Consider the following 25577-nt stretch of genomic DNA (forward strand, 5'->3'; position numbering starts at 1 on the left):
CATTTGAATTATGTCTGTTTATCAGAGGGAGAATGGCCCGCCCGCTTTTGTTGTGCCTCCTTCTGTGCACGGGCTTCGCCGCTCGCAGGTACTCAAGCTGGCGAGTTCATTTTCAATCACACGTGCACTTTCCCCACACACACACACACACACACACACACACCAATAATGGCTCATAGGAATCCTGAAGGGGCAATTTTAGATGGTTTTGTAAAAGTACGGCAGAGTGTAGAGACAGTGTACACTAAAAACTTTAATGGGTTTTATTTCAAGCGTTTACAGCGGAAGAGCCATCAAATTGTAACAACCAACATAAAATCACTCATCGTCACTAATCCCCCGACTGTATTGCCAGTTTATCTGCATGGCTTATTTCCTCGTGAGGACAAGCGCGGACACCGTTTCGGCGGCTAAAATGCTAAATCCCATCACACTCCATGTTAACCTTCAGGAAGCATCATACACTTAAGGGAGATAAAAATTTGCATGGAGAAGATTTATTGTCTATCAGTAAAATGGGGCTGCAATGCAAAACAAAAGGCCACTCCACAGTGGTGTGGTCCCTCCTCGGCTGCTTGTCAAAGTTGGGATCTAAAAATCGGGACGATCCATCACGTTGGCACATGAAAAATTATGGAATTCACCCCGAGGAAATGTATTCACGGGGACGCGGGTGTAAATGGCTGTTTAACAAAGGCATTCAGAAGTCAGCGGTAAACGCAGGTCTGCAAGGTGTGCAAAACAGGGAGGGAGGGAGGAGGTAGGGAGGGAAGGGGGTGAGGAGAAAACTGCACCCTCCGATAATCAGGCTGCACCATCTGAGGGGCTATTCCACCGCTGCATATTACATATCACGAGTGAAATATTTCAACAAGCATACATATTGAAACAATCAAGCGCGGCTGGTTTGATTGTCAGAAGGAGACCTGCCGAAGCTGCTGGGAGAGAAGTGGAAGGCAATTATCGACGTCTCTACATTAATTATTACGAGAGAGTTTTAATGTTCGGGGAATGTAGCTGCGAGGGCATCGGCATGTAGAGCGAGCCGGAGCCGATGTGAGCCTACAGTCAGTGCTGCCGTGATTAGTACGTATGCATATTTATATCTGAGCAGATACCTCAGCGCGCTAACGCGTGTCCATGTATGAACATGTTGCTTTTGTGTCGCTACAACTTAGATTTTGGATATCCTTGACATACCTCTTCCTGGTTTTAAAGGCTGCATTACAGTCAAGTGATGTTATTTTTGTTCACACTCTATCCTACATTTCCCATAATGCATCTCAAAAGGTGTCCTCGGCCCAGTATGAGCTCATTAGAGTTTTTTCTCCCAGACCTGACAAAGCTCCTCGAGACCACAGACGTCATCACGCAACTGTTTTACAGACGAGTAAATGAAATGCTGTTTACTACAAATGCTGATTTTAAGAATACATTTCCATCTTTTTATCTTTTTTATGTCCACAAATAATAAATATGTACCATTTATGCAACATATGTCTGGAAAAACCTGACCTGATTTCAACTGTGACTGGTTTTAATCTGGTTTTAATAACTTAATAACTATTGCATAACTATGGTATTGTGTTAATTATGGTATTGTTGTTTTTGTTTTATAAATACACTTATGTACTCAGGTTTTTCTTGAAAATCAGATCTCGATCTCGATGGGACTGTTAATAAAATATAAATTAAGGATTCACTGTTACATCTCCAGTCGTCATCACCAGAAAAACAGGTCATCTGTTGTTACAGCTGACTACAACCAATATTTATGTTGTATGACAGTAGCAATGGAGGAAGGCAGATGATGTAGTATAAAGAGCGCGAATGGGCATGAAACTGAAAGTGAACGGTGAGTTCAACTTACATAACATGCTTAACGTATGTAGCTTAACTTTTACATATGAAACCAACTTACTTTAAACCAAACCGTGATCTTTCCCTAAACCTTACCAAGTATTTTTTCTGCCTTAACCTAACCAAACACGACCGTTTCACAACGTTAACCGCAAGTTATTTAAACTTAACTACCGTCATTTTCCTTAACGCAACTTTTATGTAACTAGCCGACTCATTTTAGTTCAAACTGTAGTCTTTTTGTTCACCTGACCAAGCATTTTTGGTGCCTAAACCAAACAGGTTAACATTAACCACATGACAACAAAGGTAATATATGTGGTTTTGCACGAATTTGTTATTTGGTGAAAGTTACATTACTGAAACACTTTCAAACAAAAGTCCTCCTGTACGAATGCATCCACAGAACATCTGTGCATGTGTGTTTTCCATTCTCCCTCTCCGCACTGATAGCACAGTCTCAACATTCACCACGAAGAAACCTGTATGCAAATCCCTCTTCCCCCTCCGGTGGATGAGCTCTATGATCACCATATTGGCATGTGAAAATAATATAGATTGGGAACGTGAGAGGGAGGCCAAGTGGAAAATGAGATGATTGCTAAAGTATGTTCTGCCCGATAAACTGAAATTGCATTTGTCTAAGTGCTTGCAGGAGCCAGTGCGTATAAAACGTCTTGATGTTGAAACTCTTTAAGGTGGATGTTGATTGGCGTCGCGCAGAACAACCAGGATATCCTGCAGGATATATGTTTTTATAATTAGTTCACCTATATTCTCTCGCTCCGTCTCTTCGGTTGCTGGAGCTTTAGCTGTTTGCAGTTTATCCCACTCCGAAGGTGAGAAGGTCACGCTCAAATCCTCTCAGCGCCTGCCTTCTCTCTCGGGGAACGCATTGTTCAAATTCACTGTTTCCCAGCAGGCCCGAAGGCCCAGCATGCACTGAGTGCTGCCTCATGTTCGTGAGTCTGTCGGGGCAGTGGGGGAGCTAAAAACACTAGCAAGGTATTTACAGTTCAGCCGACCAGTCAATGTGGACAATTGATTCAAAGCTCGCTCCAGCCGGGCCGACGGCTCCCCGTGCGACGTCGTTCACAGAGGTTAAACTGATGTTTCTCTTATCGTCAACAAGTCCCTCAAGTTTGAAAATATGAAACTATGTATTTGTGACCCGTTTTTTAAGATTTCAATTTTCAGGATGAACGGATGGGATTTGTTTCCCACATGTTGAAAATCATAATCCACATAAAAACAAGCAATTACGTATGAATGTATGTTATTCAGGTGTGAAAATGTAAATTTCAAAATCATTCAAATGTAACCACTTGTGAACGTGTTCAGCTCACATGTGACATGTTTCATTTTTGCATGTTAAAATGTGTGAAGAATCAAATTTCACATAATTTAATGTGCTGTGTTTTGTTTCCACGCATTGAAATGTTAACTCTCATGTGAACAAAGCTTATTGAATAACTTTTATGTGAAAATGTAAATGATTTATGTGGATTTTTTCATTCATATGTGACATTATTATTAAAAAGTTTAGTTTGCATGTGAAATTAGCCGATCACATGAGAAAATGTAAGGAATCTTTCAAATTCACATGTGAAGACACAAACTTAATGTGGACATTTTTAATCACGCTACCTCTCATCCCGTTCATATGCAGATTTACTTTCTTTACACGTGAAAAGGTTGAGATTTTTTACATGTGAATTTTTTTTTATTTTAAATTTTAAATACATCTTCACTTTTAAGCCAACATGCACAAAAAGTTTAAATTTGAACATGACAAGTGATTTTTCACATGTGAAAGGTGCTGAATGTCACAGACAGCTGCAGGAAACTTGACAAGACAAACTGATTTGATGGATTTTGGTCTTTTTATGCAATTTGTTGATAAATACAAAAAATATAGTCTTATCTTAAAAGCAAGCATCACACAAATTATCTTTCATCAAGACATTTTGGGCCTTTATTTGCTAACATAGATGATAAAATGACACACTGACATATTTCCTGCACAGAATTTGATGGTAGAACATTTTTTATTGTTCATGTGCGTCATAAAAAATACAGAATCAACAGTTTCTACTAGCAGTGGTAACATACACCAGGCGATGCAGCTACAAGTCATGGCTACAAACAGGTGACTGCTGGAATACAATGAAATAAAATGATAATGTATAATATTAAGGATGGTTTTCAACAACTCAAGTGTCAAAGCTGAAATTCACCAGCCAATGAGAATCACCGGTGCCCAGAATCAGAGATGCGATGCGGTGCTGTGACTGACAGCAGCTTTGTGGTCCAACACATGAGGTGTAATGTGTCATTTCCAAACAAACAGCCGCTTCTCTTACAGGTTGGGGGTCAAGCTCGGCTAAGGTCAAGGCCCCCGTACAACACCGGGGTTGTTGGAAACACACAACAGCCCCTTTGTTCTGGGAGTTCCTGCTTGAGTGAACACGCTTTGGGTTGAGACTGCTGTTTTCATTTAGTTTGTTGCTCCTGGGGCAGTTTTTTTTTTTTTCGCCCCCTCGTCTTCCTACTCCTCCCTAGGTTTCATCGCCCATACGCTGGGAGATGATTTTGTGAATGAAACCATGCATATCCTCGCTGCCTTTATGATGGTAATGACTAGCAGTGGAGGAACAATGGAGGGAGAACGCTGGCATTCAGGGGTTATGGTTGTGGGAAATGGAGGAGGTGCGTGTGAGTGTCTGTTTGTGTGTGTCACTGATGGGTGAAAAACCTCATATCTCCATGTCAGCGCAGAAACGACTGATGTTTTTTTTATTGTAGCCTGCTGGTAAAATACACGTAACATCATCTAATTGTTCGCATAAATCACAAAGGCAAGTTTCTTAACCTGAAAAGAGAAATGAAGAAGTAGAAAACATTATTTGACTATTTTTTGATCCAATAAATGACCAATATTTGTCCGAAGATTTTCTCAGGAGGTGCAAGAAAATGCTAATCATGATACAAACCGGCCTAATTAATGTTTGTGCCTGACCTTGTGTGGGATGCAACAGGGAACACACGCTGGCTCTGCAGAGATTAAAGGTGCAATATGTGCAAACTCTTCAATTCATGCTCCAAACATATCACCAGAGTGGCCGCTAATTGCTGCTAACTGTAGCTGTCAGTTAGCCGTACAACTAGTGGTTAGCATGCTAACTTCAGTAGATATCTCTGCAATACAATACATAGAGTTCTTTGACATTACTTTAAAACTTAAAGCTAAATTTCTTACACGTTGCACCTTTCCCTGATGGGACCTTATTTCAGAAAAGGTAATGAACTGACAAAGACAAATAACATTTTGATCCTATAGATAAACTTCTGATACAACATATACTGTGTTTGCATGATCAGATATTATAAGTTGCACATGTACATATAAGGATTTTAGCAAAATTATAGACAAAAACTACATCAGAAACATTATTAGTCAATAAAGGATCTTAAATCATTTGCGTATTTTGTTTAAAATATTAAATGATGTGTCTTTAATATTTGAAAGATACTGTGCGATCACGTTGTTACAGGCTGTAGTGTTTATTCGCCAAGTAATATGTGAAATCATGATAATCACTATAGGTATTTTCACACAGCAGCACCACAGCGATGCATATAAATCTCTCGTTACATCTTTTAGTGTCTGCTTCTGCTCGTGTGTCTGTCAGAGGTCAGAGGTCATCCTCAGGCTTTTCCCCCGTCCTCCTTCCAAACATCCTCCGTGCCCATCTGCCCACGCCAGCCTCCCTCTCTCTTTGTGCCGCTCGCTTTCCCAAATCGCACAGCAGAAGACGTGTCAACACACAACACGTCTGGCAGTGATCCCTTCGCCATGGCAACGACAAACAAGGAAAAATTTCATCAGTGGCGGGTCGGGCGAGAGAGGAAGACAGACGCAGAGAGAGAGAGTTGGCAGGAAGTCAAGAATGCCAGCACCCTGACAAAGAGCTCTGACAATTAGGATGAAAAATAAGCCTGCTGTTGACGCCGTTGTCCGCCGTTTGCCATCCTTCAGGTGCCCTCCACGAGAGCGCCCGCCGGTCGGTCCACCTTAAAAAACACACCCCTGAAATTAATACCTGTCCTTCAGGTGTAGAGGGATGGAAGGTGGAGGGAGGTTGATGACACTTCAAATAAAAAATGAATGTTTTACAACCGTTTTTTTGCTGCACGGGAAGTGATGCGATTTAAATGTGTGCAGGAAGGAGAAACATGGGCTAAAATAAAAAGTATGAAGCGTGGAAAAGAAAGCATAATGAGGGGTAGTATCTACATAACGTGCATTATCTTCATCCTATAACCGCCCCCAGGGGCTCCAGACTCCAGATTTCTTAACAAATTATGTTAACGTCGCAGATAACCTGACCTGCTGAATGTCAGAGGTCACCAGTGCGACCAATGGCAACTTTAGACACAATTGACAGAGTTTTGGGTGCATGTGTGACCAAAATAACCACAACCCTGAGGCCTGGACGCCACTGTTTGACTGACAGGTCGTCTACGTAAACCCATCGGTGATGACAATGACAAGAAGTCCGACTACAACTGAAGAATATATGAATTAAATATATTTAAAGGTCCATAGAAAGTCAGAAAGTGAGATAAATGTATTTTTTGATAATAAAGCAGGTCTAGATGCTATAAATACTGTGAAAGTATCAACATTTTCAGTCGATAGAAAAATAATGCCTTTAAACAAGCCGTCAGGACTTCTGTAACATTGTGATGTCACACCTATACAGTCACCGCCCTTAGCCACGCCCCCAGAACAGCCGTAGTTGTAAAAACACCAGCAGATCTGATGCGAAATCATGGTGGGCGGAGCCTGCTCAGGCCTGTAAGAGTCGACCAATCACAGCAAACTGGGCTGTTCCGGAAAAGGGGGTCTTAAAGAGACAGGCACCAAAACAGAGCGTTCAGACGGAGGGTGAATAGAGGTGCTGCAGCAACGGACACGTTAAAATAATAGTACATGAGAAAATGTTTTTTTTCTTCCTTTTCCATATGAAACAACTGTAACATCCAGACATCTGGCAGCGCTCCTCTCTCTCCAGACGGTTTTTCCCCGTGACATCGAGTGTGGCTGAAAATTGAGAGGCCGCCGCGGTTTAATCGTTATGTGATTGTTTGAGCATGTTACAGCTTGTAGGCGCACAGACTCAGACCACAACGGCAGACAGAAAACACACACACATGCATGCTCGCAGGTGTCCACGGACACACATACTGTACTGTACGTGAAGGCTTCTGCATGTGGGGGATCAGACTGATTTCAACACATTATTGATGTTGACGTGCAAGATTAGCCAATCAAAAAGGTATAAATCCATCAAATGTAAACATGTGCCAAGAATGCCAAAGTGAATTCTGACTTTTTATCTTTAAATATGAAGTTTGGGACATTTCTTTCAATATATACCTTCACTGTAAAGGGTGTGTTAGTGTGTGTGGTGTTGGTATCAGTGTAGGGCTGCCATCAGGCCTCGCTAATCCCTCACAGTAGGTCAACCACTCAAGGAGCTGCAGCCATTATCGGCTTTAGCTTCGTTTTATTAAATCACTCGCCACATCCCTGTTGTGTGTTAATGGGCTAATTTGTACCGACACCGAGCAAAGGATACAATCAATGATATGGTTTTATAAGGAGGCTTAATCAGATAACAACTTTGTTCTAGACGGTAATTAGAAGCAGGACTCGAGCTGAGAGAGGAGCCCAGACCTTTCTCAGCCCCGGTGCACCGTGGGAACGCGGGTCGGAGGTCAATTTCAAAATTAGTTAAGCTTGACGGGCCGCCACTGACCTGCACAGGTGCTCCCACTTCCCCTGCTGCTCCGCGTTTCCTCCCGTCGACCCCGCCACCCGGGGGTCGCAGACACCGGGCCCCAGTCTCCCTCGCCCTCCCCTCCCTCCGCCCGGCTCCCCAGGACCAGTCTGGATCCATTAGCAGAACCAGGACAAACCCCAGGCCTGCTGAGAAGACCAAAGACCACCATAGGGCTAATGCAAAGCTTAAGCACATGCAGGAGAAGAACATATTCAGGCTAAGTGTTCGCACACCTTGTACCGTAGGTATGCATTGCTCAGTGACCTGTTTTGTTGCTTGGCACGCCACTGCAGCCTGAATATCTTTACTCTTAACTGGAAGAGTTAAATCTGCTTTTACACATACGCATGAAAACAAATTTCCCTCCCTCCCTTCCCCTCACCTCCTCTCGGCCTGCCGTCTGTACACTCAGTATGTTTTTTCTTTGGATTGGGAGGGGGGGCTGGTTGTTATTGGCGCGTCCGACCGAGAGAAGCTAGGCCGTTGTTTTTGAGCCCCGCTGCGGTGTGGCCTCCCGCTGCTTGGCCTGCCATGTGTAATTAAACATTTGGCCTCCACAATTACTCAGGAGTGTACACATGCCAGTGTCGGGCCTTGTGGAATATGCATTTCAAAGAGCACCAGTTCCCTTAAAAGTGCTGAACTGACAGCGGCAAGGAGGGGGAAAACCTTTGGGGTGGGGCAGTAGGGGTTGGAGAGGAAAAGGGGAAGAGAGAGGAGGGTGAGATCGGGGGAGTCCACAGGGATGGACTGATTAGAAAATAAATTAAACTAGAAGTAGAAGTTGAAAGTGGACCAGACCTGGGAGGCATTGTTTGGCAGGTACTGGGTAAAGCTAACATGCTAGCATTCCAGACGTTCCAGTATGTTCCCTGTGCATGATAAAAAAACCTTTCTAGCGAACAGAAAAGCAGAATTATCATGCAAAAAATTAGCTTTGCTACTTTCACTGAATTATTCAAACAATCACAAGGATGTACAGTCACGCTATCAGCTGTTTCAGGCTGTATTTGAGCTAAATGCTAGCATTAGCAACATTCTTAAGATACTAAAGCTATCATGCTGATGTCAAGCTGGCATAATGCTTATTATGGTCCCTACCTGGGCATTACAAGATTAGCTAATTAGCTCATTTAAACTTGATATGTTACATAGAAGTTGCTATATTTATTATTTATCTAAAAAAAAAGTTTAAGCAGTTAGCTGGCAGGGTTTCTCGGCAATCCATCCAATATTTTTGGGGTTACTTCGGTCTGGACCAACGTGGTAGCGACCCACCGGCCGACATTCCATCCCTTCTCCTGCCTCTGTGGCTCAAAATGTTTATAATGTCACCACATATGGGGACAAGCTCTTAAAAATTAATTAAATTACTCTTAATGTAGTTTAAAAATATGTTGCAGTTACCCCCATCAGGCTCCATCTCTACACGGGCATCTCTCGATGTCACCGCAGCCACATGGCCGCGCAGGAAAACCCGAAGCAGTGGAACATCTCGACATCAAAACCATCTTGGCTCTGCCACTGGCCTGCTGTTTACCTCCCTGACAGTAATGAAATTCACGCACAGCCGTCGTCTGACACGAGGACTCCCTCACAATTTATGCAGGCACATACATTAACATTTGACATTGTGTGTCCACGGGTGAAAAGGCTCTAAATTGCAACCTGCCATTAAAGGAGATAAATAAATAACAGACAACGACCAATCAACGGCTGTTTTTGTGCCGCGTGACGCTGTAGAGCGTAAATAAACAATAAAAGAAGGAAAAAATTAAAACGAGGAAGCATCTAAAAGTTCTCGATGGTTGTCAAAACCAAACTAAGAAGCTAAAAAACAGTCAACCTGAGTCCAAGTCACAGGGACTCTAGTCCACATATCACATATCTGAGTCCGAGTGTCTGGGACTTGTTTGGGGACTCTTTCATTCGCAGGCGTTAAACTGTTCGTGCTCTACTTTTTGCCTTCCACTCGGTCTCTTATTAGCTTCAAATATAGACGCGTATTTCACATTTTTCTTTGCCAGACACTGTTGAGGTGAATAATTGCATTCGAGATGTGCAATATTTTGTTGTTTGTTGTTGATGATGGCTTTTTATGTGCATATAAAGTTATTTCATGCACTGTATTTGCATTGAAAGTGAGCCATGCACCAGTGCATTAACAGACAATCAAGTTGTTAGATCTTGAATCTTATGAAACTCATTAAACCTTTCTGGCCACTTCAGGGTCACAACCAAAACTGAGATGTTGATTGACAGCGGGCTGGATATGATAAGGGTGCACCGACAGCAACATTCATACATGTTGTTCTTATTTTGTAGTTTTCGTTTCTATTTCCAGAAAATATTTCTAACGTGACCTTCGGGGACCTTGACAGCGCTGTCACACACCCTTCAACTTTGTGTAACCCAGTCGGAGCTTCCCCGAGACACTAAAGCTCCTCGTGAAATGACAAACCGGCAGCTCAGGCACCGGCAAGAGCACCCAGACAAATACGACACCCGCCGCAAACACCGTATCGTGACTTGAGGAGCGGCACGCTGGCATCCACCTGTCACTCAGACTCTGAGACACTCTCGGAAAATAAAAACCCCTTTCCTTTCCTTTCCTTTCCTTTCCTCCGGTTTGCCACGACATGTGAATCTGCCACTTCTCTCTTATTGATAAGCTTTGACAAAAGTCTGAAGTCGGTGCAATAATGCAATAAGCCGAGGCGGAGAGACAGAAGGTAGGTTTTCGAGGATGTGTGTGCGCCTCTCCCCTTCATGTGTGCGCAGTGAGAAACGACACAGCACACAAACACTCATCCTCTAGAGTCCCCTGTGAACAATGTGGATTTTTAAAAAGAAGAAACCCTCTCTGCCAGCCCCTTGTCAGCGCTGAAAGCTACCAACACGTCACGGAGACGTTGGCAGCACCACCTGCCTGTGAGGCCCCAGTATCCCCTCCTCAGCCTCTTGTGTGCCATAGAGGTGCCTGTGTCCATGTCCCGCTATTGTGGCGTGGACTAGAGGGGGTATTGTGAACCTTGTCAACGGCGCTGCCATCTCCGTGCCAGCTGGCCGGGGGTGTGAGTGGCGAAACGGGGCGAGGGGGGACGGAACAATGCAAAGATCTGTGCACAATGGGCAGCAGTGGAAAGGCGGCATTGTTCCGGCATGATCGGCCATGCCAGTTTCCCCGTGCCGCCGCCGCCGCCGCAAAGCAACAACTCGTTAACTACACTGGGGCGGAAATTTTTTACCCAGAAATGTGCCTGAGATCTCGAGCAAGGTGCACCTTTTCTTACACTCTCCTCTCTTAAACGTCCACACATGCACATGCATCCCCTTCACCCCGCAGCCTCGAGTCTTTTGAAATCAAAGAGCGAAGGAAGGGGAGGAGCGGCTTTAAGGGAACGTCTGGAATCCATCTGAGATTGAGAAATCCGACCATCGTGGTTGGATCCAATTGAATGAGGCAGGCCTGAGTAACACGCTCCGACACGGCCTTTCTTTTCCTCTAACACCCCGGCCATGTGGTCCCAGGGCCCTGCCAGGAAAGCATGTCACAGCTCATCACAGTTGCGAATGAATATTCATGCGAGCGGAGGGCGCCTGTGTGCAAAGTATTTACGTGTGTGCCTATTTCGGCGCGACGAAGACGGGAAAAAATTAGGAGTATGTGTGTGCTCGCATGCTGTAAGTTTTTTTTTTTTGCAGGATCCAGTAAAAGTGATTCCCCCGACGGGCCTCTGCTCGCGACATGGCCGCCACTTGTAACACGCCGGCCAAACACAGCACGACTAAGAGTCAGTGTTGGCTGGACTGCGAGGTCTCACACAGTCTGGACGCGCACACGAGCGAAATGTGCACACATGTAGACACACACACATGGCGAGCAACTCCACAGATGTCCTGGCTGTTGCTGCATGTGAGTCAGCACGGGCCGGGCTCTTTGATGGCGATGGCGATGGTGATGGCGAGGGTCTGGTGCTAGGTTCGGGGTGCGAGGAGTGAAACGCGAGGCAGGTGCACCGTCACATTGGGCTTCCAGGAGATTCTGGTGCCCAGATCGGCCCCTGACCTCCCGAGCAACGGCGGGGCTGACATGTCGAGGGCTGGAAGGTGACGCGGATTCACTGACGACTTAGATAAACCCTCAAAAGCCACAAAAACAAGCTCGTAAAACTCTATTTGACAAACTTTTGGGGCATTTTCTCACCAGAATCGTACTGACGACGTGATACCAAATGACAACTCTGATGTCGCCGGACTCGTTGTTCCCACAGTGACTAGATTAGCATCAATGTGACACCATGAATGCGAAAGGTGACATTTCTAGGATCATAAATGTACTCTCGGTCGTGCAAGTTCACGCCGAATTCGGCGACGACTTACCATTTGATGTTTCTTAAAAAATGGACAGCAAGTCTGTGAAACTGGTCACCAACACTGGAAGAAAACTCTGAACTTTTAGCCCGTTTAAAGTTCATGTCAGACACCGAAGGGAGGTTTTTATTCAGCGGAGCTCGTCATCCATTATCTCGTGTTATTACCTCGTACATTACCTGCTTTTTAGCAGGCAATCATTGCTAAGGTGATGATGGCTATGACAATAAAGTAATTGCCCATACTGTTCATTTTTGCACAATTGATTTTTTTTAAAGATGCTTAGCATAAAAGGTGAAGTGAGCAGGATTTAGTTATGTAGATGTGAAACTCAGGAATCCTTAACAAGCAAGAAAAGTGGGATTATGCAGCCGTACCACTTTTGTATCTGCTGTATCTGTTGAATATGATAGTGTGTGATCTTTAATTCAGCTTCTCAACAGACTTGAAGAAGAAAACGGGAGTTTATGAAAAAAATAACAGAGTTTAACCCCAACCTGCAGACATTTTGACTCGTCATAGCCAGAGCTCTGGTGTTGTTAGTGGTTTGGAGCCATCGTTAACGTTATTGGTCGCACCTATGTTCAAAATGTCGATACACAGCCGGGCTGCTACAGGTGTTTTCACTTGTATTGGCTGATTAGAGCTCCTCCTCAGGACTGTGTGCAGACTGGGCCTGATTGCTATCTTGTTGCACCTGTTAAAGTGGGACAACTTTCATCCTGGTCTTATACTGATCATGTTTTCCTATTATTTGTTGCTTTATAGCTGCACACACTGAGCAAAAGCATAGAAGAAGTCAAATCATCATATTTGCCTTCCACTGGAGAGCCAGAATGAAAGTTTTTCTTAGTTATGACGGCCACATTTTACTCCATGCAGCAAAAGCTACAGGGTGGATTCATCAGCTTTGTTAAATACCATGTTTGCAGCCCACCTGGTGAACGCTTGACGACCAGAGCATGGTATTTAACATTTTCAACATCAGCAAATATGGTTAATTGATGTCCTTTGTTTCTGCTCAGTGGGTGTTTGACCTCACATGCCTTTACTTCTTGTGTATACGCAGCTTTCTCCACCCTTAAACAGCCTTTCTCATTGGTATTTTGAGTTCGGGACCTGAGAACAAGTCTAATCAACCAACAATTAAAAACACCTGCGTGAATGCATTGGGTAAACCTTATATAGTTGTAAAGATTGCAGTAAATATGTGAGATTCATGTTGAGATTCATGCTTTTGTCTCATTTTAGTGAAAATAAAAATATGTTATGTTCTTATTTATTTATATCCTCTGAAGTTTCCTTATAAAGGCTGCTAATCTTCCTAGATTAAGCTCGTAAAGTGGTGAGAAGATATAAATAGATTTTTTTTTTCAGTTTCACCTCATTTAAGGACCAATAGCATGAAATAAATGAGATCACGGCAGCAGTAAAGTACAGTTTCTATGTGAAGAAGCCAAAAAGGCAACACTCCATCAATTATAATAGATCAAATCTTCATTCTAATTAGATTTAATGGGCATATTCATACAGCGAGATCAGCCTCGGGCATGCTTACATGCTCTCGTGCCGGTTTCCATGCAGAAACGCACAATATAGTTAAGACAGAGCTGCATTTGTGATTCTTTGTCATTCAGGAAAAAAAAGTCAAAATACATCATTTGATTTTACAAATTTGCACGAGTCGCTCGCTAATAAACAGATTTTTCTTTCTCACATTGCTTCCAGGAAAATACGGAGAAACAAAAAAAAACAAGACACAAATCAAAGACGTGACACTCTGGACTTTTCTGAACCCTCGTAATGAGATGACAAACATAACACTTTGTGATGCGCCTACAGCACACCGGTTACACGGCGCCCGCCTGACAGAGAGTGAGAATGAAGCCTCGAGTACAGGTGTCAATGTGATTAATTGCACCGGGGAGGAGAATTAGCAGCCTGCTAATCAGGTCGACCAAACAAGGAGGGAAAATTAAGTTTTTAAAGTGTTAGTTTTTCTTCCAATCACGGCCCGTTGGAACAGCAGAGGGAAGTTTGTTAATGGCTCATAAGTCCATCCCCGAGGACCAAATTATCCTGAAGGAAGCGCTCTGTTTGTAGAGCGCCAGCTCAGATTTTTACAAAAGGGGGCAAACACCCACACAACGTCTAGCCTTGAAAGCAGCGCAGCTATTGGTAAATTAGCGGCTCGGCGATGTGTGGGATATATCTTTGTCATTGTTTGACTCGCAGATAGATCTCAGTGAGGTGAGAATTCAACCTAATTAAAGAAAAACAAACTCTGAGGTCTGGCCACACATGTAACAGGAAGTGGAGTTCACGTCCAATCAGGTGTGGACATTAATTTTCGAGCTTTTTTTGCTGCCCTTCATTTATGAAAACAACAGCTAAATAATGACTTCTGACATCAGGGTGATGAATGGTAGAAAAACAGCCAGTGTCCCACAGTGCGGCCGCCTTTTTTCTGATGGTGTTTGCATGTTCACACCGATGTATGTGCAGGAACATCTGGCCTCGCCTAAAGAGGCCAGTGCAGACATTTGGGGTCAGTGAAAATGGCCTCCACTCCTGCCCTCTTCTCTCCAGCCTCTGGGTGAATATATTTAAATTTGTGCTCCCTTCAACACCTGCCAGTGCTTTACGCTCACATGAAGAAACATGATCTGCTGCTAACATGTGATTTCATTCAGCGAGCAAGGCGAAAGTTGTCAGTCAGGTACACACAGACTCTGTGCATGCACATTTTGGGTCTTCATGAATATGGTTGGTTTGTAGGCTAGCTAGTCTGACTCACCAGAGGTAGATTGTAAAAATAAGCCTGCAATTTCGCACGTTTTTAAGCATTGTTAGCATTTTTTAAATACCCATCTCTATATGAAGCAACAAGTACCCACATGTAGCGTGCAAGCTAATAACGTACACGCCGTAAATGGCAATTACCCAAACCAAAGCTGTTAGATTTTCTTTTGAGATTTAGCCATTTTTATGCCAGTAAATGCCATAAATGACCCACCAAAACAAGCCACTGCTACATCCAGGGCTAGCGCTATTAGATGATTGTGATCCTTCATTGCCTTAGCTGAATGATGATGTTTGTAGTGTGGCAACACGAGGGTGTTTACTACGTAATGTACTTAATACCGACAACGCCACCTTGGGTTAGGGCCCAAGGACCCGTACTAAAGGTAAACTACTCTATTATAAAAGGACACAGATTGGTTCATTCAGGGAGAGCAGGAGACGTGGTTCAATTATTTGATACAAAATTTTATTATTTATTAAATAGACATGGTTTGGCACTGTAAAAGAAAAGAAAAGAAAGAAAAGAGCCCAACTTAAAGGGGGGTACAGGCTGAGGCTTACCGGCTGGAAGAGGGGTTTATCAGGGGAGTGACATCCAAAAGAAAAAGGAGAGCACCCCACTCATACAGCAAAAATGTGACGTGCAACAAAGAAAATCTTGAACAGGGATCACAGCACACAGCACACAAGGGATCACCACCACCCAGGGGAACCACCACCACCAACACCGGCCTTCAGCACTAGGGGAAGAGGAAAAACACAATTAGGAGGGCCCACAATTATGAAAAACCAAACTATTGCATAACGTGTGCCAACAAAATATAAATGATAAATAGATAAATGAAGTGTTGAATTGAATTAATTGTAAATCAATCACACAACAGAAATCAAGAGTCTCTGGCCAGAGATCAACTTATAATAATTAAATCAATCTTAACACAAATAACAGGGGAGTTCAAACATTTCTTGGGAAATTCCCTCCCCAAACGAAAATACAAGAAACTCCCAAAGATAAACTTAATTAAATAAATTAATTACCCCAAAGAAAACCACCCAAACTACTAAGAAATTACCAAAAGGAATTCAACCATTGAACAGAAGATAAACAAATAAACATCACCAAACCTCGGCAGAGTGCCTTTAAAACACTAAAACACACAAACACAAACACACACACACACACACACACACACCAGCACCACAGGTAGCAGCAGTATGTGGAGCCAGTAGCAGGAAGCAGGCTGACCGAAGGCGGCCGACCAAACTAAAGCCGTCGGAGCAGCGACAGCCAAGCAGCGGCAGCAAAACAATGGCAGCAAAGCAATGGCAGCAAAGCACCAGCAGCAACAGTACAGTGACAGTTCAGCGGCGAAGCAGCAGCAGTAGCGTAGCAGTGGCCCAGTAGCAGTGATTGCGCAGCTGCGCTTACTTAGCTTAATTAGCGTTAGCAGCCATAACTCCGGTTATCTGTCCGGGTGTATTGGCGTCCCATCCAAGGAGGGAGAGGGGCGAAGAAAACATGCCCAGCAGGGGAAGACAGCCACCATGCAGCCCACAACCAGCCGACTGTTAGAGGAAGAGGAGCGAAAGGGGCGCTTAGCACCTGGCTACAGCAATGAACGACAAACACATCTTAACTCACCAATGCTCTAGTTGACAGCGGCGAACAAACGCAGATAATCGCCACAACCGCGGTGGAGACGCCGGATCTATTAAAAGGATCACCGTTATAATTTACATAAAACGCGGATTAATGTACACAAAACAGCATAGCGACGTGCGCCTACCTGTGCTCAGCTGCTATCGGCGAGTCCAACGACCCGGAAGTGGGCGGGCCGAAGAGGCAGGAAGCGAGAGGTCAGGAGGGTGGACACGGCCTACTTTTATCCCCTCTGTATGAGCCACTATTGGCTAATAAGCCAGAGAGGCGATGGTGCAGCAAAGCTAAGGGCGCAGTGATGCCTCATACCACTACATCCATCCCCCCCATTTTCATCGTCGACCCGACGATGCACTTGAAAGATCACCTCTCAGACCATGGTCTAAAGAAAGCAGACACAGCACTTGACTGAACGGCTGAAGGCCTCTCCTGAGCCACCTCATTGGCAGGCCTGGGCAAGTGATGAAGGTTCGAATGTTGACCAGCTGTAGATCGGGTCGTCCGTCGCCAGACGGCTTCTTCTGAGGGAGAGACTCGTGATGGAGCAGGCTGAGATGGTAATGATACCGCTGAGCCAGAGGAAGGTGCTGATGGCGGTATCAGTTGCCGCGGGGCAATTGAAGGGGCGAATTGTGCCGGGGGCAATGGTTCTGTCGAGGTGGTAGGAAATGTCAGCGCCGGTGCACATTGCCCCTCCCCAGCACCACAGTCAGCTGGAGGAAGAGGGGGTTCCCTTACCAAGGCCAACAAGTCTTCTTCGTCCGACAGTTCATCAGGCCTGACTGGCAGACTGGTGGCTGAACTGGTCGAAGGAGCAGAAGTGTCCAGGGCAGGCAACCCGGCCACAGCTTTAAGCAGAGTGCGATGCACTCGTTTGACCTTAGCGAGGTCCTCTGCTGGTGCCACTGTGTACACCGAACCATCTCCAGAGGGAGCTTTAACCACCTGATGTACCACCTGGTTCCACTTATCCTGAATCTTGTGTCGGCCTTTCCAACCAAATTCCCGCAACAACACTAATTGGCCTTCCGCCAAATGCTCTGACCGCACCGTCTGATCGTGGCGTTCTTTCCGGCGCTGGGCCGCGTCCTTCAGCCGGTCGCGGACACCCTCGAAAGCCAGATGAAGCCGGGTCTGATGTTCCTGGACCCAGTCGTTAACCGAGCCACTAATGGGGTCCTTCACTCGCCCCAGCAAGAAATCGACTGGGAGTCTGGCCTCACGGCCGAACATGAGGAAAAAGGGCGATTCTCCTGTAGATTGGTGTGGGGTGGTGTTGTATGCGTACAACAACTGTGGCAAACAAGAGTGCCAGTCACGTTTTCGTGATGTTGGTAGAGTGCGCAGCAAGTCGTGCAGGGTGCGGTTAAAACGCTCGCACTGACCGTTACCCGCTGGGTGGTACGGTGTAGTACGGGATTTTTCAATGCCGTACAAACAACATAGCTGCCGGACGAGGGTGCTTTCAAAGTTTCGGCCCTGATCGGAATGCATCCGTACTGGGACGCCAAACTTTGAAAACCATTCAGTGACAAGGACATGAGCAACAGTAGAGGCCTGTTGGTCACGGGTAGGGATAGCAAGGGTGTATTTACTAAACACATCGGTGAGGACGAGGACGTTCTCCAACCCATTTTGGGTTGGCTCCAGCATGGTATAATCCATCGCCAAGATCTCATTTGGCTCCGAAGCCAACAGATGTCCCATAAAGCTACGGGCAGGTGGCCCACCATCCTTGGCCACTAAGCACCGTTCACAGGCCCGACACCAATCTCTCACGTCCTCAGACATCCCTGGCCAGTAACACCGTTGTCGCAGCAACTCCAAAGTCCTCTCGACACCTTGGTGGCCATGGTTTTGATGCACCTCCGTAAGAACTGTCTTCTGCAATGCAACAGGCAGGAGTACCTGCAGAACCGTTTCCCCCCCATCTGGGCGCAAGACTTTTCTATAAACAACTCCGGCCTGCTCAACCAGTCTGCCCCACTGCTTGAGCAGAACCAAAGAGCGCTGAGACAGTTGCTGGCGTTCTTCACGACCCGGATATTGCTTCCGCCGCCAAAAAGCCAACACTTCAAGGATCACTTGGTCGGCTTGCTGAAGTGCACCAATGTCAGCTGGCGGATACTGTGGCAAGGCCCAGACAGCCGACTGACACGCTGGAGGCCGTTGGGCCTGAAGGGCCTCTTTTAGAGGGTGTGGAAGTGGAGTACCAGACACTAATACCCCCAAGTCGGCGTCCATTGGTGGATGCAAACGGGACAACGCATCTGCGTTAGTGTTGTTCTTGCCAGGCCGATACCGAATTTCGAAGTCGAACGATGCCAACTGTGCTGCCCAACGCTGTTCCAAGGCTCCAAGTTTAGCTGAGGACAAATGGCTAAGAGGATTGTTATCCGTGAATACAACGCACTTGTGGCCCAACAAGTACTCACGGAATTTCTCCGTCATAGCCCATTTTAATGCCAAAAACTCCAGCTTCATGGAGCTGTAGTTGACTGGGTTACGCTCTGGTGGTCTCAGGCTTCGGCTGGCAAATGCTATGGGCCGCACTTTCCCTCCCTGCTCTTGTGCGAGTACAGCGCCCAGGCCTCCGTGACTTGCGTCGACCTCCAAGATGAAGGGAAGGGAGAAATCGGCGTACGCAAGCACGGGGGCGGTGGTAAGGTTAGATTTTAGGGCGTCGAAACTCTGCTGATGCTCTATCAACCACCTTTCTGAAACACGGGGTTCAGACCGCTTGGCCTTTGACCTCTCAAGCTCAGCAACAAGGCGATGGAGAGGGGCAGCCAGCTTGGCGAAACCCTCCACAAAGCGGCGATAATAACTTGCGAACCCGAGGAAGGATCGCAGCTCCAAGATAGTGGTCGGGGGCTGCCAGCTGGCTACCACCTCCACTTTGCCGGGGTCAGTTGACACGCCCTGGGCTGAGATGACATGCCCCAGATAATGCACTTCTTGCTGAAAAAAGGAGCATTTAGACAATTTGGCCTTCAAACCCTCTCGCTGTAGCCGCTGCAAAACCACTTCCAGTCTTTCCAGATGTTGTTGGAAGGTGGACGAGAAGACCACAATGTCGTCGAGGTATAACAGCAGAGTCCGACATTGCTGGTCCCCGAAAATGCGCTGCATTAGCCGCTGGAACGTACTAGGTGCGTTACATAACCCGAATGGCATTCTGTTCCACTCGAAAAGGCCGAAAGGAGTGCAGAATGCCGTCTTGGGGCGGTCAACTTCGGCGACCGGAACCTGGTTGTACCCGCTGGCTAAATCCATGGTGGAAAACCAGCGGGCACCAGTAAGCGCGTCCAGCGACTCCTCGATACGAGGAAGCGGAAAAGCATCTTTCCTGGTCCGGCTATTAAGTTGTCTGTAGTCTACGCATAGGCGTAGGCTACCATCCTTCTTCTTGACCAAAACAATTGGCGAGGCGAATGGGCTGCAGCTCTCCCTGATAACCTGCGTCTCAAGCAACTGATTGATATGCTCCTTGACCACTTCATAGTCTGATGGTGGTATGCGGCGATAGCGCTGGCGAATTGGTGCGTCATCCAAAAGGGGAATTTCATGGGAAATTAGACTAGTACAGCCTAAATCACCCTCATAGGATGAAAAGATGGAAGCATATTTCCAGAGAAGAAGACGCGCCTCATTCTGTTCGTCAATGGGCAAGGCGGACAGATCCACCGCACCTATTTGGTCCTGAAGCGTCGGAGTCGCGGCTTGTGATGCCACTGTGGCCAAGTAAGACGGGACCTCCTTCACCCCAGAGGGCAGACTCACTACATGAACCTCACTCAAAGCACCGACGACTGTTCGTGGGTACAGCAGCACATCAGAGGATCCCACGTTGACGACTGGGATGTAGGCGGTGCCACCCTCGACTCTAACCAGTGCTGGAGAGGCCAGCAGTCCGGCAGGGAGGCCCTTCTCCAAAGGCTCAAAGAGTACAGTAGTCCCAGAATACTGGGCTGAACATGTGGCTGAAACGATTTGCATTGTGCCACCAGAAATCCGACAAGCCTTCTTGCCAAGAACTTTGACTCTGCCGGTGACCTTGAGAGGGGGATCCAAGTAGGTTCGGTGGCATTTCTGCAGCGCCTGTACCACCGATTGTGGTGCCCCTATGACCGTGGGCAAATCAAACAAGGCTTTGCCATGTTGCCCAAAAAGCGTGCTGTAACACCTGCGTAGGATGTTCATCCCCAAAATGCCAGGGGAGTAAGGTGATCCACCCACCGGGGGGTCCTTGACCACCAGTAACCCACACCCTGGCAACGATCTATCGCAGAGTGTGACTTCAAGCTCCAAGTACCCGAGATATGGGATGGGTAAGCCATTGGCGGCTTGAAGTTGCAGCCACTGGCAAGGTTGGAGCTTCCCCTGCACTCCAGCCTGAAAGTGCTGTCGGAAGAAGCTTTCCGAAATAGTGGAAACCATTGATCCTGTGTCCACTAAACAAGGAATTTTCACTCCCCCCATGACTACGTCCACGTGCGGACAAGCAGAAATTAGCTTAGCTCCCCCCTCAGCGCCTGAAATGTCTGATGAGCCGGTGGTTGCCCCCCCCGAACTTTGGCTCCACAGTTCGGTGGGTGCTAGTTTCCCAGATGCTGCGCTGGGCCTTGCTGCCTACTCGGCCGGGAGGGGGCAGGCGCAAGGGACCGGGGATGAGGAGGGCCACGCGGCCCCCCGCACTCCCTGGCAAAATGGCCAGGTTGATGACACCGCCTGCAGATTACTGGACCGTAGGGAGGAGGGTGATTACGCTGAGAGTTATTCTGCAGCTGAGAAAGAGATTCGGTGAGTCTGTTTAACTGCTCCTGTTGAAGCTTCAACATCTCCTTCACTTCCAGCAATTCAGAAGTTGAACTTGAGCTAACCGCTGGGGGAACACCCTGAACACCATACTGCAAACCCATGACTGAGGGGACTGAGTGGCTACGGCCGCGCGCACCCCCTGGTAGCCCCTCCTGCTCCCACCTGATGGCCTCTGCCCTTACCTCCAGGAGGGAGGCTGCAGGCTGTCTGCGCACTAACTGTTTTAGCTCTCGTCGGAGGGAACCATCGGTGACATATTCGACAAACTGGTCGCGCATCAAAAACTCGGTGTTTGGCATGTCGCTCGGAGCCTGTTGTTTTATGGAAGCCATCAAGCTCATCAGAGCAAGGGAGAACTCTTGGAGCGTCTCCCCTTCCTGCTGTCGCCTTGAGAAGAACGCCTCCTGCAAGGCAACATAGGAGTCGGTACAACCGTATAGCTCTCTCAATACAGTAATAATCTTGGCCGGGTCGCTTCTTTCTGCGGTCGAACGATATTTTATCTCCTCACGCGCCTCTCCCTCCAAGTGGTCAAAAAGGAAAAAGGCTTGGTCAGCTGTGGACAGGTGACGGGCCCTCATGCACGCCTGAGCTTCCTCAACCCACTCTTCTAGCCCTAGGCCTGATCTACCCCTAAACACAGGACACTTCCTGTCTCTAGGTACTAAGATAAGTCGCTCTGTCACAGAGGCGCTAGAAGGGGGTGGTGCTGAAGGAGGTTCGCGGGCAATGGGAGGTACAGAACTAGGACCAGGCAAAACTTCCGCCTGCTCCCTCTGTAACCTCTCATTGTCCGCCCTCAACTGAGCTACTAGGTCCCTCAACTCCTGCATCTCTCCCTCCATGTTTTCTGCTGCTGAGATTTAAACTACGGACACCAATATTATACTTACAAAGAAGAGACTCACTGCTGCTTCGCCTTTAACTCACACACATTCGCTCACACCATACACTCTGCTCATCCAACTGAAATCAAGGGAATGAAAAAAACAAAATATATATATACCTAGATAAGGAACACACGTCTCCGCCTCAAGTGAATTAATCCTGCCGACAACGCCAAGTGTGGCAACACGAGGGTGTTTACTACGTAATGTACTTAATACCGACAACGCCACCTTGGGTTAGGGCCCAAGGACCCGTACTAAAGGTAAACTACTCTATTATAAAAGGACACAGATTGGTTCATTCAGGGAGAGCAGGAGACGTGGTTCAATTATTTGATACAAAATTTTATTATTTATTAAATAGACATGGTTTGGCACTGTAAAAGAAAAGAAAAGAAAGAAAAGAGCCCAACTTAAAGGGGGGTACAGGCTGAGGCTTACCGGCTGGAAGAGGGGTTTATCAGGGGAGTGACATCCAAAAGAAAAAGGAGAGCACCCCACTCATACAGCAAAAATGTGACGTGCAACAAAGAAAATCTTGAACAGGGATCACAGCACACAGCACACAAGGGATCACCACCACCCAGGGGAACCACCACCACCAACACCGGCCTTCAGCACTAGGGGAAGAGGAAAAACACAATTAGGAGGGCCCACAATTATGAAAAACCAAACTATTGCATAACGTGTGCCAACAAAATATAAATGATAAATAGATAAATGAAGTGTTGAATTGAATTAATTGTAAATCAATCACACAACAGAAATCAAGAGTCTCTGGCCAGAGATCAACTTATAATAATTAAATCAATCTTAACACAAATAACAGGGGAGTTCAAACATTTCTTGGGAAATTCCCTCCCCAAACGAAAATACAAGAAACTCCCAAAGATAAACTTAATTAAATAAATTAATTACCCCAAAGAAAACCACCCAAACTACTAAGAAATTACCAAAAGGAATTCAACCATTGAACAGAAGATAAACAAATAAACATCACCAAACCTCGGCAGAGTGCCTTTAAAACACTAAAACACACAAACACAAACACACACACACACACACACACACCAGCACCACAGGTAGCAGCAGTATGTGGAGCCAGTAGCAGGAAGCAGGCTGACCGAAGGCGGCCGACCAAACTAAAGCCGTCGGAGCAGCGACAGCCAAGCAGCGGCAGCAAAACAATGGCAGCAAAGCAATGGCAGCAAAGCACCAGCAGCAACAGTACAGTGACAGTTCAGCGGCGAAGCAGCAGCAGTAGCGTAGCAGTGGCCCAGTAGCAGTGATTGCGCAGCTGCGCTTACTTAGCTTAATTAGCGTTAGCAGCCATAACTCCGGTTATCTGTCCGGGTGTATTGGCGTCCCATCCAAGGAGGGAGAGGGGCGAAGAAAACATGCCCAGCAGGGGAAGACAGCCACCATGCAGCCCACAACCAGCCGACTGTTAGAGGAAGAGGAGCGAAAGGGGCGCTTAGCACCTGGCTACAGCAATGAACGACAAACACATCTTAACTCACCAATGCTCTAGTTGACAGCGGCGAACAAACGCAGATAATCGCCACAACCGCGGTGGAGACGCCGGATCTATTAAAAGGATCACCGTTATAATTTACATAAAACGCGGATTAATGTACACAAAACAGCATAGCGACGTGCGCCTACCTGTGCTCAGCTGCTATCGGCGAGTCCAACGACCCGGAAGTGGGCGGGCCGAAGAGGCAGGAAGCGAGAGGTCAGGAGGGTGGACACGGCCTACTTTTATCCCCTCTGTATGAGCCACTATTGGCTAATAAGCCAGAGAGGCGATGGTGCAGCAAAGCTAAGGGCGCAGTGATGCCTCATACCACTACAGTAGCTAGAGACTAGCTGGTACCTGAAGACAAATAGATCTTTTTATTTTACTTTGTTTATCTGAATTGTTCCAATTGGTATCTTATTTAATGCTCATATATTAGCAAAGACCAAAAAAGTAGCCTTGTTAAAGGGAGTAGCTTACCAAAATTTGCTACAGTCATGCTAGCACAACTGTTTCATTTGTGAGGCACAGCTGTGTTTAAGTTTTTTGTGTGATAGCATGCTAACATCTGCTAATCAAAGGACCCAACTGGTGCTCCAGCTGACTTTTAATGACATTTAGCCAAACCGCTAGCATGGCTACAAAACACGTGAAATCCATACTTGATTCAAAAACAAGGACGAAACATTCAGAAAGAATAATTTAGTCGTAATCCCAAATTGGTGGTACGATACAGTTTCGACTTGAGGATACTGGCCGTGAGGAACTGAGCCTTAAATACAGGAGAACAAAAATCACTACACTAAAGCATGAACTGACAGTAAATACACTGCTCTTATTCTGTTTGTTTTAAATCTTAATGCCCGGATAAATACCAGATTCTCTCCAATGCCATTCAAAACCTCATAAGAGAATAACACTTTTTTTTCATTTTGGGCTTCTTGCCAGCACCTCATGGATGCAACAAACAAAGAGAAGCTGACCGTGCTTTAATATTTTAAACTGTATCGACTGCAGCGTCTGAAAATGAATTTCAGGGCCCTCAATCAGCCGCCTTCAAAGAAATTGATTACCTGAAATATTGATGCTTCATCAGGTGAGTGAGGGGTTTATTGATGCTGCATCAGGCGGGTTATGAATTTTCTTATCAAAGTAGTCCAAAGTCAATCAAATGATATTAAGAAAAGTACAATTGATTATTTACTTTAGATATTTTTGTAGCGACTTAATGATCACGTATACTTTTTGGTTGTTCTCTCCTTCGGGAATTTAAAAGTTTATGGATGAATATTCAAGTTTTGAATATTGACAGTTTCTTGACGTCCATGACATTAATGGTGGAGATCACAGCTAAACAACTTTGCACATGGACAGAAAGACTCAGAAAAATTTGTTAAATGTTAAGAAAATCAGCTGTTCGGGATATCCCATCAAGCTTTTTTGGCCCCAATCCCAAACCTTTAATAACGTATCTCTGCAGATGCTGAATCTGATCTGATTTTCAATTAAATGTTGATTAAATATGTATCCGACACACTGAAATGTCCGCTGTGGATGACTCAGTCTGACACAACAGCTTCTTGATTTAAATACTGAAGCTCTTAAAAACTATTAACTCAATCCTAAATTATTGATATGATGTGAATTAAACTCATGCGGAGAAGACGTCTCACTCTGTCGATGCTGTTGGAACCACAGAAACTCTCAGTGCACTCGCAGTTGTTCAGAGTGGAGGTTCCTTCTTCGTTAACGATCTTTGTACAGATGCTGGCTCTCAAAGAGCATTTTAACCAACAGAGGAG

The 25577-nt window shown here is 46.0% G+C and overlaps 1 protein-coding gene across 6 annotated transcripts; it reads right to left on the reverse strand.

Moving 5' to 3' along the window:
- Window positions 1-15332: 15332 nt before the first annotated feature.
- LOC311253111 (uncharacterized protein) lies at window positions 15333-24098 on the reverse strand. Of its 6 annotated transcripts, XR_014621619.1 has the most exons (6): window positions 23922-24096; window positions 23777-23843; window positions 23564-23700; window positions 22698-22876; window positions 16318-16454; window positions 15333-15628 (listed from the first exon to the last, which is right to left on the reverse strand). XR_014621619.1 is itself a non-coding variant. In XM_084346846.1 (5 exons), exon 5 carries the CDS (start codon window positions 22212-22214, stop codon window positions 21147-21149), a length of 1068 nt encoding a protein of 355 aa, XP_084202972.1. In that variant the 5' UTR covers window positions 22215-22335; window positions 22698-22876; window positions 23564-23700; window positions 23777-23843; window positions 23922-24098; the 3' UTR covers window positions 21089-21146. The 6 variants fall into 6 exon arrangements, 3 of the variants coding, with proteins under 3 accessions (XP_084202972.1, XP_084202974.1, XP_084202973.1); XR_014621620.1 differs by lacking the exon at window positions 16318-16454 and having other exon boundaries at window positions 23922-24093; XM_084346846.1 differs by lacking the exons at window positions 15333-15628; window positions 16318-16454 and adding an exon at window positions 21089-22335 and having other exon boundaries at window positions 23922-24098.
- Between the last annotated feature and the right edge of the window lie 1479 nt (window positions 24099-25577).

Source organism: Pagrus pagrus (assembly GCF_965226575.1).
Source record: "Pagrus pagrus genome assembly, chromosome: 24".
Lineage (NCBI taxonomy): Eukaryota > Metazoa > Chordata > Actinopteri > Spariformes > Sparidae > Pagrus > Pagrus pagrus.